The sequence below is a fragment of the Asterias amurensis genome, chromosome 2 (genome assembly GCF_032118995.1).
Source record: "Asterias amurensis chromosome 2, ASM3211899v1".
NCBI classification, from domain to species: Eukaryota; Metazoa; Echinodermata; class Asteroidea; order Forcipulatida; family Asteriidae; genus Asterias; species Asterias amurensis.
The window spans coordinates 4,684,627-4,699,500 of NC_092649.1; the positions used below are offsets into that span (position 1 = coordinate 4,684,627).

General features: G+C 37.4%; 1 protein-coding gene across 2 annotated transcripts in view; it reads left to right on the forward strand.

Moving 5' to 3' along the window:
• Nucleotides 1-14,874, forward strand: part of LOC139949664 (selenocysteine-specific elongation factor-like) — a 62,094-nt gene that overhangs the window by 45,619 nt on the left and 1,601 nt on the right. For both annotated transcript variants that reach the window (XM_071948135.1, XM_071948126.1), the window contains exons 10-15: nucleotides 795-887; nucleotides 3,324-3,529; nucleotides 6,984-7,043; nucleotides 8,951-9,022; nucleotides 13,003-13,159; nucleotides 13,896-13,970. In XM_071948135.1, coding sequence (XP_071804236.1) covers nucleotides 795-887; nucleotides 3,324-3,529; nucleotides 6,984-7,043; nucleotides 8,951-9,022; nucleotides 13,003-13,159; nucleotides 13,896-13,970 — 663 coding nt within the window. The remainder of the gene's footprint in view (nucleotides 1-794; nucleotides 888-3,323; nucleotides 3,530-6,983; nucleotides 7,044-8,950; nucleotides 9,023-13,002; nucleotides 13,160-13,895; nucleotides 13,971-14,874) is intronic.

Below are 14,874 nucleotides of genomic sequence, written 5' to 3' on the forward strand. Positions count from 1 at the left end.
TAAAACCAAGGTAAAACTAACCTGGGTAAATTTCGTTTCAAAAGGTGGACGCGTTTTTTGAGATGTCACCGAAAATCTGGAGCGATTTTGTCCCTATATGAATGAATTAATCCAAAAACAGAATTTTAAGATGCGGTACGGTAAGTAACGCTTCTCAGACTCAAACCTTGAGGGCTAAAAAATTATATATTCTTTCATAACTACATTACTTCAAAGTGAAATGATCCTCAAAATGATTTATACTATTGAAAGGTGTCATACCTCTAACCCAAGTAGGTTTTTATTGTTATTAGTTTTAAGAATGATTTCCAAACGTACACCTTCCCTTTAAAGGATTTGGGTACCTTTTCAAAATGTCCATAGATTTACATTACACTTACAGGGTTTGAAGATAATGATAGTGGAAAGCTTCCCTTCAAATATTACTAACTGAGGTGCTGTAGTTTTTGAGAAATGAGTAAAACAATGTCATGAAAATACGTTTGTAAAGGCTTAAAATAATTTTCTTGTCTTTTTTTTGCTCATTTCCCCAAAACTGCAGCACCTCAGCATGTAATATTTTCAGGGAAGCTTTCTACTATTATTATCTTCAAACTGTGTAAGTTTAGTGTAAATCTGTAGATATTGTGTTTTTTGTCCTACAAAAGTTACATACACCCTTTAAACTGAAACACATATTAACAAGTGCTTTTAGTATGAAAACTGGTTCTTGTTATTGTTGCACCTGTGTTCATTATCCTGGAGTACTTTCTGTCCCCCTTTTGTAATCAGAGTTAATTGTGTTTGATCGGCAGTTACCATGGGCCATGATACGATAATGGTGAGGGTTTTCTTCTTCGGCCTTCCTGCAAATCACCAAGTCACGCTGCCTTCTGCTTCTAGTGTAGGTAAGTAAAGCCAGGTTCAAACTTTAAGGAAGACACTTGCATGTAACCATTGCTTTGTCCTTCGTCCTTCGGATGGGACGTAAAGCCGTTGGTCCAATGTGTTGTGTAACGCATGTAAAAGAACCCAGTGCACTTATCGAAAAGAGAAGGGGTTCGCCCCTGTGTTCCTGGCTGTGGCTGCTAAATGCGTCGTAGCACCTTGAAAACCTTTATAAGGTGCTACATAATTGGGTCTGAGAATGCATAACTTCAGTATTAAACCTATCTTACTGTATAAACTGTACATACTACATGTACATGTACATAAGTGCCTTGAGTACCTTGTTGGTAGATACATGCACTATATAATGTAAGACTTCGATATTAATATTGTTACTTCCTGCAAATGTGAATGCGATACGAATTTTGGCATCACAAATTCACAAAGAAAAGTTCACAACAAGTTAACTGTGTTCAACTTCTGCGAATCATTCTCTAAGGAAAACAGCCATGTGATGTCAAAATTTGCTTGGTGTTCACTTTCGCAGGAAGTATGAACTGGACTTGATACGGTCGTTCGTGGTGTGTTGTGGTCAAGCGGCCTAATTTACTGGACCCAAGCTCTGGTGTTGTCACCAGCAGAGTGTGGGTTTGAATCCCGGTCGTGACACTTGCTTCATAAAGTTGGGAAGGTAGTGATCTCTGCTCTACCAACCAGAGCCTCCTAGTGGATGATACCCATGCCAGTTGCCTACATCCTTGTGGATTGTGAAAGGGGTGACCCCGTTTCAGCTCCAGGAGTAGATGGGCAAAACGTGCCCCTGGTGACAGTTGTTTTGGGCCTAGAATAGCCCAAATCATTTAGGTTTAGCCCTCGCCTTGAAGTGGTCATCCAGCCTTGTGAGTTCAGCGGCATTTCATAATAAAAAATGTATTAAAACTGCTACTGGTAAGGTGTTAGAAGGGAACTTGTCTCAAAATAAGATCAAATGTATGGTATGGAATAAATGAATTAAGAAAGGTCTTGTATGTTTAACAGCTTTTAGAAGAGTTAGTTTCGAGTTGTTATTGAATTCATTCGAAGATTCAGAATCAAAAACCAAACTGCCTCCTATTATTAAAAAAATAAATATTTAAAAGCACAGTTTAATGAAATAGTAAAGCTGCCCATTTAGTAGTTTTATGAGATTGGTACTTTATTAAAAATTTATTTCATCAATAATTTTTGGAAGAGTAAAATTCATTTTTGGCGAGCTGCTTTAGCAGTATGCGAGCCTATGTAATACCGATTTTGTCAGTCCGTCCGTCCAACCGTCCGTCCGTCCGTCCGTCCGTCCGTCCGTCCGTCCGTCCGGCCGTCCGCACTCAGTGGAAATGTTAAAGTTTTTGGTTTAAGTTTCAGTCTTTGAGTTGAGTTGTTTTTGGTATGTACAAACCCAAGTGAGATTGTTAAATATGCTTGTCAGTCATTTTTTGTAGTTTTTAGCTATGTTTTCCAATAATGTTGAAGTTTTTGGAATAAGAAAATGTTAAAGTTTTTGGAATAACATTTTTTTTTAAGTTTTTGGAATACAAAAAATGTTAAAGTTTTTTTTTTCAGGCTCAAAGTCAAACATTGACATCTGGATTTTAAAGAAACAAACTCAAACTTAAATCTTAAAGTTTTGAAATAATTTGTTTAAACAAAAATCAATCTCTCTGTCACTGGTTCCAGTTGAATGAGCTGAAACAATGAAAAACATAAAATGATCATAACTCCTGATTGCAATGATGTACTGACTTGAAACTTAAGTCAAATATTGCTTCTGTCGTATAGGTACATATGAAAAGATACAATTCAAAGAGTGCATCAATGGTTCCAGTTGAATGAGCTGAAACAATGAAAACCTTAAATGGTCATACTCATAACTTCTTATTGCAACGGTGTAATGACTTGAAACTTAATACATTGCTTCTGTTGTATAGATACATATGAAAAGATAAAATTCAAAGAGTGCATCAATGGTTCCAGTTGAATGAGCTGAAACAATGAAAACCTTAAATGGTCATAACTTCTTATTGCACTGATGTACTGAATTGAAACTATTCTTCTGGAAAAGGCAACGTGTCCCTTTAAATGATCATCACTCTTTATTGCAATGATGTACAGATTTAAAACTTCAATCAAATATTGCTGCTTACATGTAGATAATATGAAAAGATGAAAACCTTAAATGGTCTTAACTTCATACTTTTCACTGTCTCCACCCCTGTGACCATCAGTTGATCAAATGATTGTTTTTTCTGTCAGTCAATGGTTCTATCTGGCGATCGGCAGCTCGCCATGGCAGCTTCGCTGTCTAGTTTTAGTTGGCATCTCCGTGAAGGTTGACCCAGCTGTAGACTGACTAGACTGACCTTTAATTTGCATTTCTTATTTTTTGTTTATATTATTACTAATTTGTTTGGCATCATCAGATTTCAGTTTTGACCAGGAGTATATCTATCAGGAAGAGTTACTCAGCCTACCGCCGAAATCATCCAATCAGAAGTCAGAAGACAAGGAAAAATCACACAGTACAGGACCGTCCTCCAATCAACAGTGGGCTTTGATAGAGTTTGAGAAGCCTGTTACTTGCCCTGCAAGCTGCCTTGTGATTGGTTCAAAGTTGGACACAGATATTCATATCCTTTTGCACCATTAATATTTGTTTATTCGGATCAATTTTTTGTCTTTAAAGACACTGGACATATTGGTAAATGTCAAAAACCAGTCTTCTCACTTGTTGAATCTCAACATATGCATAACAGATAACTATGAATTAAAAAACACCCTTGTTACACAAAGTTGTTTGCTTTCAGATGCTGGATTTCGAGACCTCAAAATATGATTCTGAGGTCTCGAAATCAAATTCGTGGAAAATTACTTCTTTCTCGAAAAACTATGTTACTTCAGAGGGAGCTGTTTTTCACAATGTTTTATACTATCAAGCTCTCCCCATTGCCCATTGACAAGTAAGGTTTTATGCTACAAATTATTTTGAGTAATTACCAACTGCCTTTAAAGGTAAGGTATCCATTTGGTGGTTTATTCTTATCTGGAAGGTATTTGTTTGACAATAAAGAATGATATTATTTTCAAGTTGCTTTCCTTAAAGACAGTTGACACTATTAGTAATTGTCAAAGTCTTCTCATTTAGTGTACCGGTACATGTATCTCAACATGTGCATAAAATAACAAACTTGTGAACATTTGAGCTCAATTGGTCATCGAAGTTGCGAGATAATAATGAAAGAAAAAACACTCTTGTCACACAAAGTTGTGTGCATTTAGATGGTTGATTTCGAGACCTCAAATTCTAAATCGGAGGTCTCGAAATCAAATTTATGGAAAATTACTTCTTTCTCAACAACTATGGCACTTCAGAGGCAGCCGTTTCTCACAATGTTTTATACTATCAACCTCTCCCCATTACTCGTCACCAAGTAAGGTTTTATGCTAATAATTATTTTGAATAATTACCAATAGTGTCCACTGCCTTTAAAAGCTCCCCATATCATTTAACAAAAGAAGTTTTCAACATTAAGAAGAAGACAACAAAAATACTACTATAAATTTGCTACATGTATAAGCTTTTATACAATATTGCATGATACATGTAGCCTTTGCATCTCTCACAGTACCACACAATGTCCTTTGTCCAATGTTTGTGTAGTTATCAATTTACATCCAGTCGTGATGAATGCTAATACATGTTGTAAATAGCAGGGAATTAAGTCATTTTGTGTCGTGATCACTGAACGGCGCTCTAGACTTAAGAGTATTCTTTGCTTCATAATAAAAAGTGCTACTCTTGCCACTTTGATTCTGTATGAATGTGATGTTTAGCATTTAGGAGTTGGTCTTAAGGGCTTAGGCTAATGGACAGTGCATGCTTTATGAAGATCGCTCATGGTTTTAAAAACACTTTTTTTTTTTTTAAGCCTTGTATTTTCAAGCAAGGAACAATCAACCGTAGTGATGTTAGAGATGTCGGGGATAAAGAATATTAATTTTTTAATTTTTTTACCCATACACCGATGTGTGTTAGCACTGTATACTCAGTACTTTCCCGAGTCCTGTGAAAAAATATCACAGGCAAAAATACTCGGGTGGGATTCGAACCCATGACCCTTCCAATTCTAGAGCAGTGTCTTACCAACTAGACTACCGAGGTTGCCCGGCAGCTAGAGGCAGTTCGAATCCTATGTTTTGGCAGCGGGTACCGCAACGATATAATAGATGTTAAATTTGCATCGGGGATAAAGAATATTAATTTTTTTATTTTTTTTACCCATACACCGATGTGTGTTAGCACTGTATACTCAGCACTTTCCCGAGTCCTGTGAAAAAATATCACAGGCATGTTACTCGGGTGGGATTCGAACCCACGACGCTTGCAATTCTAGAGCAGTGTCTTACCAACTAGACTACCGAGGTTGCTCGGTAGCTAGAGGCAGTTTGAATCCTATGTTTTGGCAGCGCTGTCGTTTTCTGAATGATAGTCAAATAGAAAGACTGGTTGATCCATTCTTCTTCATGTATGCCAAATTATTCCTACACAAAGTACACAAAACATACCAATGTTCACAACGACACTGAAGAACCTGAAATTCACATAGTTGGCAGGTGAACTCTGGTGTTGTCAGCAGCAGAGTGTGGGTTCGAATCCCAGTCATGACACTTGTGCCCTTAAGCAAGGCACTTGACCATAATTGCTTCGCAAAAGTAGTGCAATCTACTCTACCAGCCAGGCTCCTAGTGGACTGCCTACATTCTTATGGACTGTCCAGGTGGCAACGTGCCCCTTAGATGACTATGGTCGACAGCCCTAATCAGTTAAAGCCCTCACCTCGAAGTGGCCGTCCGTGGTTAGGCAATCTCTCATCTAGAAAAAAAAGAGAATTGTTGATCATAAGCAATAACATCCAAGTATAGCATGACATTTCAAATTAATCACAATACAAACAAATGGAACGTTACCGCTAAGAAGTCCAACACGAGTCTCCTGCTGAGAGATTCAAAGGATACAAGTGGATGCAGGTCACAAGGTTCTGCCGAGATGAAGTCATTATCTGGTAATTTATATTCAGACGTCCAGGATCAGGTCTGCAGAGTGAAGTGCCATCTGGTTTCTACCTTCTAATAATTCACACAAACTACCCATCTTATCTTATGATACAAACACCTCCAATCTTACTTTGGCTTTTGTTTCTATCCAGGGCTTAAGTGGGATTTTCTTCCCTTACTGAAAAACAGAGCACGGGACCGGTAAATAAATGAAAATCAAAATTGATTAGGTTCAATCCGAAAGCTCACTGATTATAAAATTCACATGGCTCCATCTGAGGTTCCTTTCGAAGTCAAGAAAGTAATATTCGGCGACCCCATAAATCAACGTTGCTCGCTTATTTTGATTGCAGGAAACAAGACAAGCCTGGTATAAACATTCTGGATAAACATAAACCCCTTTTGGTTGTTTTCAAGTGTACTGGCGCTGTATTTAACACTAGATGATCACAGGTCCGTTGTTAGAGTGTAGAGACTGTTGGAAACTGAATGATTGCAGTGAATGTATTTTTTTTTTTTTTTGCGATATCAATTTTCTAGATGTTTAGACACTAGATTCAAGCATGAGTGAATAATAAGAAAAAATATAGCACTTCCATACGTATAGTATAAGTTATCACACAAGCTTGAGTGTTTTCGACCGCAGATGGGACGCAGACGCGCTATATTTGCCGTATTTCCATGAGCGCGTGTGTGATAACAGATTTATCTTCAAGCAAACTTGGCGCGTGACATAGAACACACAAGACGCAGGTAGTGATATTAGCCGTGCAATATATTTTGTTATCGCCACTCCATTCTGCGAATCTGATTGGAGATAATAGATGTTAAATGTGCATAAAGAATATTATTTTGGTTTTACCCTTACACACCGATGTGTGTTAGCACTGTATACCAACTAGACACCCTAGATTGCCCGGTAGCTAGAAGCAGTTCTTATTTTATTTGTTTTTGGTTTTGGGTTTGTTTTTGAGGGGTTTATTTTTAATTTCCAACAATTGCTGGTGTTTTTTCTTAACTTTGACATACATTCCAACAGTTGCAGACTAGCCTTTCATGGTCAACTGTTACATCACATCACAGACAAGGTAAATAAATTAGTTTGTAATAGATGTTAAATTTGCATCGGGGATAAAGAATATTAATTTTGGTTTTTACCCATACACCGATGTGTGTTAGCACTGTATACTCAGTACTTTCCCGAGTCCTGTGAAAAAATATCACAGGCATGTTATTCGGGTGGGATTCGAACCCACGACCCTTGCAATTCTAGAGCAGTGTCTTACCAACTAGACTACCGAGGTTGCCGGCAGCTAGAGGCAGTTCGAATCCTATGTTTTGGCAGCGGGTACCGCAACGATATAATTAGTTTGTGTTGTACAAACAATCACATAAATCCAGATGTGTTTTCACCAGTTCACCAGACGTTTTAAAGGCAGTGGACACTACATGTATTTGTAATTACTCAAATAATTATTTGCTTAAAACCTTAATAGGTATCGAGTAATGGGCAGAGGTTGATGGTATAAAACATTGTGAGGAACGGCTCCTTCTGAAGTGAATTTGAGGTCTGGAAATCAAGCATCTGAAGGCACACAAATTCGTGTGACAAGGGTGTTATTTCTTTCATTATTATCTCACAACTTCGACCAACCAATTGAGCTCAAATTTTCACAGGTTTGTTATTTTGTGCATATGTTGAGGTACACAAAGTGAGAAGACTGGTCTTTGACAATTACCCAGTGTCCACTGTCATTAAAGTCAATGTTATAATAATAATAACACAAGTTTTTATACAGCGCATTTCACAATAAGGTCTCAATGCGCTATACATTAGTGCCCTGCTCAGTTGGCCAGTGACGCTCCTTTAATCTTCTCAGCTCCCTAGGGAGTATACAGCCAAGCTACCGTATGGCGCTAGTGGCTTATATACAATATCAACCTCTCCCTCGCAGGTACCCTTCTATACTCCTGAGTTAAAGACTGTGGACACTATTGGTAATTGTCAAAGACCAGTCTTCTCACTTGGTGTACATGGTGTATCACAACATATGCATGAAATAACAACCCTGTGAAAATTGAGCTCATACGATCATGGAAGTTGTAAGATAATAACAGAATAATGAAAGAAAAAACACCCTTGTCATACGAAGTTGTGTGCTTTCAGATGTTTGATTTTGAGACCTCAAATTCGTAATCTGAGGTATCGAAATCAAATTCGTGGGAAATTACTTCTTTCTCGAAAACTATGTTACTTCTGAGGGAGCGTTTCTCACAATGTTTTGTACTATTACCCATTACTTGTTACCAATTAAGGTTTTATTGTTTTGAGTAATTACCAGTAGTGTCCACTGCCTTTAAAAGAATCAACTATAGTTAAGCATCTTTCTCAAGAACACAAGTGCCATGACCAGGTCTCGAAACCTGACTCAGATGACTTAACCACAAGAACTTTACTATGATGCTCTTAATCACCCGGCCATGACACCCTATGTACAGTTCATGGAAACTCCAAGCTCCAAATATGGTTGCACACAGGTGCTTGGTCTGCTCAACAAAAGTAAAGTAAAGGCATTAATGGAACTTTACAGAATTTGTGAGAAAAAAAAGGTCTAAGATCACAGATTTACATTAATCTTATGACGTGTGATGATGAAAGTAGAAAACATCCCTTGAAATGTTTCTTTTTGAAGAAACAGTTCCCGTTTGGAGTGATATCGCTCACTGAACGTCTTGTTCGATTTTTTTTTTTTTGCTTTATCGTTGTCATGCAAAGTGTGTAATTGTTTTTTTCCACTATTTTCTTGTGACCCAGATTGCTGATTTCATTTCAAACTTCTACAGGTTTGTCAGTTTATGTATATGGTGGATAACATTAAGTGCTTAATCTGCCACCAACTGTTTTGTTAGCAAAAACCAATAATGTAATGTTCCTTTAACCGGCTGAGAATATTTCTTTTAATGATTGTTGCACTTTTGTTGCATCTCTCTACAGGCTTACCCAGAGACAGTTCTTCCTCGGTTGAAAATCTTCAAGAACAAATCAAGGGAAGGATTTGTTGATAGGGTAAAGAAGAAACAATTACATGAAATTCACATTCTTAAAAACCTCAGACAGTTTCGCTATTCCTTGGTGGAGAGCGCGTCACGTGGGTGTGTATAAACTTTTGTTTATGACCGGTAAAAAGTGTTAATTCATAGGCGTGACACGCGACCTTGCACCTGTTTTTGTTAGACGGTTTCTTCATTCCTATTGCTCGAGACCAACCGCTGCCACATCATGCAATACGCGCCACGCGCACAGCATTTCCTTATAAGGAGTTGTTTACCCGAGGGCGGCGGAGGGTTTACCATTTCATAGCTGGAGGGGTGTTGTGTTGAAAGAAATCATTTAAAGCCAGTTTCCATGAATTTGATTTTGAGACCTCAGATATAGATCTTGAGGTCTCGAAATCAGGCATCAGCAAGCACACAACTTCGTGTGACAAGGTGTTTTTTCTTTCATCATTATCTCGCAAGTTCGACAACCGATTCAGCTCAAATTTTCACAGGTTTGTTATTTTATGCATATGTTGAGATTCACCAAGGGAGAATACTGGTCTTTGACAATTACCAATAGTGTCCAGTGTCTTTAAATGAACCAATCAACTCTCTCTTAAAAGGTCCTGTTTTCCTACTGCCTACGTCATTAGGTTATTGGCTGATGAGAAGGATTAAGTTCTCTCCTCAAGTTGAAAGCGTACATTACTCCTTAATCTGTTTTGTATTTGCAAAACCTTGCAAAAGTCGTCCCCGTCCTCTCCCCCCCCCCCCCCGCCCCATCAACAAAAAGAAAGAAAATGACTAAAGCACTCTTAATCAGCTTTGCTTTTTTGAAAATTTCCAACTTCAGATATACTCCCATTAAGATTCTTAAAAGAATTGAAGTCACAAATTCATGACATTACGTGGCTCTATCAAGATAATTAGAGCTATTTAAAGACCATCGAAGTCATCCATTTGGTGCTCTTTCATGACGTGGGCTTTTTTTTGGGGGGGGGGGGCTGGGATTAAGTTTAGTCAAAATGACCTTGGAGAACTCATTGTAGGCTGTAGCATGACGTTTAAATTGACGTGCAGTTTTTTGGGGGGCTTAATTGTGTATTCACTCGCCAACCCCCACAAGAGTATGCGATGCTACCCTCCCTGTCCTGCAGGAATTGAATTCAATTTAAGAGTCTGTTGTTGCTATGGCAACTAATTATACCTATAATCTCCCTCTTTCACTTCATAGTCGTCATCCATCGCGAACCAAAAAAAAAAGGAAAGTTGAGTGAAAATTCAATTAGATGTGGTCTCCTATTACTAAAAAGGGGAAGATCTTTATGACGTGAATTTAAATAATTATCTGGGCCCTATTTCTGCTAGAGTAATATTCTTAGTGCAACATTTTGCTCCGTAGCAGAAATGGTTGACCAGTAGACACAGTGATGTGCGATCTACATGACCCTTACTCATACCCTAGTGATTTGTGTTTAAAGGGAAGGTACACTATTGGTAATTGTCAAAGACAAGTGTTCTCCCTTGGTGTATCTCAGTCAACATATGCATAAAATAACAAACCTGTGAAAATTTGAGCTCAATTGGTCGTCAGAGTTGGGAGAAAATGATAAAAGTAAAAAACACTCTTGTTGGACGAATTTGTGTGCTTTCAGATAGGAATAAAAGACTTCTAGCTAGAAGTCTTTTCTTACTTTAGCGAGAAATCACCTCTATTTCAAAATCTATGCTACTTCAGAGGGAGCCGTTTCTCACAATGTTTTATACTATAAACAGCTCTTTAATGCTTGTTACGAAGTCAGTTTTTTTTACCCTTTCGGTTCAGAAAAAAAAGTAAAAGTTCACAGATTTACAAATAAACACGGTTTACAGAAGGCAATGGTGAAAGACTTCTCTTGAAATATTATTCCATGAAATGCTTTACTTTTTGAGAAAACAGCAAAACAATATAAATTCTCGTCAACGAGAATTACGGATTTATTTTAAACACATGTCATGACACGGCGAAAACACGCGGAAACAAGGGTGGGTTTTTCCGTTGTTTTCTCTCGACTCCGACGATTGATTGAGCCTAACTTTTTACAGGTTTGTTATTTGATATAGAAGTTGTGGTACACAAAGTGTGGGCCTTGGAAAACACTGTTTACTGAAAGGGCCCAAAGGCTTTAAGTTAATATTTATTTTGAGTAAATACCAAACGTGTACCTTCCCTTTAAGAAAATTGATAGGCATTCTTTTTTCGCTGACTAAGAGCTAGTTGGGGTGCTTGTCCAGTGCTGACCTTTCATCAGTTTGTGACCTAAAGGCACTGGACAATATTAATAAATACTCCAAATAATTGTTGGCATGTAAACTGACTTGGTAGCAAGCACGGTAGAGCTGTTAATTGTATAAATAATTGTGAGAAACTTCTCCCTCTGAGCAACCATAGTTTTTGAGAAAGAGATAATTTCTTATTAAAATATTAAGAGACTTCAGGCCTGAAGCCTTTTTTGAGGCATCTGAAAGCACACAAATCAAGGGTGTTTTTCTCTCATTATTCTCAGAATGCAAACTTTGATGACCAATTGAGTCCAAAGTTCACAAATTTGTTTTTTTTATTCGTATGTATGTTGGGTTACACCAAGTGAGGCAACTTGTTTTGTGGCATTATTACCAAAAGTTTCCAGTGCATTTAAAGACCCTGGACACTATTGGTAATTGTATTACACCAGTTTTCTCGGTTGCTGTAAAGTAACAAACCTGTAAAAATTTGAGCTCAGTCGGTCGTCAAAGTTGTGAGATAATGAAAGAAAAAAACACCCTTGTCACACGAAGTTGTGTGCGCTCAGATGCTTAATTTCGAGACCTCAAATTGTAAACCTGAGGTCTCAAAATCAAATGAGTGGAACATAACTTCCTTCTCGAAACTACCTCACTTCAGAGGGAGATGTTTCTCACAATGTTTTATACTATCAACCTCTCCCCATTACTCATAATCAAGAAAGGTTTTATGATAATAATTATTTTGAGTAGTTACCAATAGTGTCCACTGCCTTGAAATAATGCGTGGTCTAATTGTTTTTTCCTCATTTCAACAGGTCTAGTCAATCCATTAGTCCTTAGGTCAACAATATTTTGTCCGTGTATTTTGTTGAGTCAGCAGATTATAGGTTTTTCATTTCATTCTTGGGTTTTTAGTGCAACTATTTCTAAATTGTCTCTCTGCAAAGCTTAATTATTGTCATTACAAACAAAACAAATCATTTCTCTAAAAGACACGGACACTATTGGTAATTGTCAACGACCAGTCTTCTTGCTTGGTGTATCCCAACATCTGCATAAAATAACAAACCATTGAAACTTTGGGCTCAATTGGTCATCAAAGTCGCAAGAAATTATTCAAAGAAAAAAAAACGCCCATATTGCAGTTTGCTTTCAGATGTCAGATACAAATATTTGAGTGAGAAACTTCCTCTTTCTCAAACACTATGGAGCGGTTTCTCAGGATGTTTTTTGTTACAAAGTGAGGGTTCATAGTGAAAGTCGTGTCCCAAGTTTTCATTTCCAATGTTTCCATTGTTCGAACTGTTTACATTTTTAACAGAACGGAATTTCTGTTTCATATTTTTTTGTCAAGACATACATGTATTTACTGACAAAACACAGTATGAAAGTCAACATCAGACCGTATCGAATAACCCCCATATTGCTATGAGAGTGGCCATATTGTACAGCAGGACATTTGCGCGCCTAAATGCATACATCAATGTAGCACGCAGCACGCAGCGTTCCCGGTTCGCTTTTTACGGCACACACACAAGTACAACCACACGCTCACAGATGTCATGTCGCGGGGAGGTATTTGAATAGTAATGTCATACATATTCGATTCTGTCTATAACAGCCATGTTTGGTTGAATTGATGAAAGAATGGTCACTGACATGACTGAAGGGTTAATCAATAAGCTATCATTTTTTTTAAACCAATGAATAATCTTATTCTTGACCCCTTCTTGTGTTTTTTAGATGACCGATGATTACACAGTTATAGGGCGTTCCTTGTTCAAGAAAGAGACAAACCTTCAAGCCTTTGTTGGGCTCAAGGTTGAGCTGGCCACTGGGGAGGAGGGAGTCATCGAAGGTGGCTTCGGACAGAGCGGGAAGTACAAGATCAGAATTTCAGGTATTGGTGTGAAATAGTTGAATTACAGAAAAAAAGGTTTGTTTTGTTTACTAATATTCTGGGGAAATTCCCTTGGTATCGTGGAAGGAGGAAAAGGGGAGACAGAAGCTGAGCTGATACAGATGTAGTTGCTAGGGACATTCCAGCTTATCTTCTGAACTTAATGAGAGGTAGACAAGGATGGGCAAACTCAACATGATACCGACCTCGGTGGACTAGAGAGAAAGAGAGGGAGAGAGGGATATTGTATTTTAAAGACAATGGACACTATTGGTAATTGTCAAATACCAGTCTTCTCACTTGGTGTATCTCGATCAACATAGATGCATAAAAATAACGAGCCTGTGAAAAAAAACCATGTCACACGAAGTTGTCTGCTTTCAGATGCTTGATTTCGAGACCTCAAATTCTAAATCTGGGGTCTCAAAATCAAATTCGTGGAAAATTACTTCTTTCTTGAAAACTACTCCACTTGAGAGGGAGCCGTTTCTCACAATGTTTTATACTATCTACCTCTCCCCATTACTCGTAATCACATCAAGAAAGGTTTTATGATAATAATTAATTTGAATAATTACCAATACACTTTTTTTACTGTAAATTTTGCGCAAAAACAAAGTAAATTTTATACTTGTTAAAAGTTTTATTTAAACCATTGTAAACAGGGTTAATGGGTGTGATTTTGCATACCAGTGTCTTACAACCAATAAATCTGCTATTTTTTTTCTTTTTATAGCTGGTTTGAAACCTGAGACCATACAACAACTCTCTGCATCAAGTAAAAAGAAAGGAAAAAAGACTAATAAAACAGGTAAGTAGAAAAAAAGATTTCCTCAAACTTTAAAGACTTGATTATATCGACACTTAATAATAGTAGTAGGTCATCTGTTGTATCCGACAATGGCGTTTTTGCTGATTCAGTGTCTCCGCATGTGGCTGTATATATTGACACCTAAAATTACGCGCACTTGTTTGGAGCATGTTCTGTTTTGTGAAAGAAATCAATAGCTCCCTCTTGCGAACTGCTACAGGTGCGCTGAGGTCACACGCATGTTTTTACGCACAGAGAACAGCTATTGTCCAATGATTTGCCTCCTTTGAGAGAGGGTAGCGTCATAAAAAAGCAAGAAATAAGGAAAATAAATACAGACTTAAATAAACTGATAGCAGAATAAATAAGGTTAAATTAAGTTAATTTAATTTAACCTTATTTATTCTTTTATTTAAAGCCATTGGACCCTTTCGGTTCAGAAAAAAAAAAAAAAGTTCACAGGGTTTACAGAAGGCAATGGTGAAAGACTTCTCTTGAAATATTATTCCATGAAATGCTTTATTTTTTGAGAAAACAGCAAAACAATATAAATTCTCGTTAACGAGAATTACTGATTTATTTTAAACACATGTCATGACACGGCGAAACGCGCGGAAACAAGGGTGGGTTTTTCCGTTGTTTTCTACCGACTCCAATGACCGATTGAGCCTAAATTTTCACAGGTTTGTTATTTGATATAGAAGTTGTAGTACACAAAGTGTGGGCCTTGGACAGCACTGTTTACCGAAAGGGTCCAATGGCTTTAATTATGTATTTATTTTCCTTATTTCTTGCTTTTTTATAATTGTTTTTTTTTTTTCTGGTTAATGTTCCGTCTTGTGCTATTGTAACTTGTTTGTTGTACCTTGTACTGGTTGAATAAATAATAATATTAATAATAATA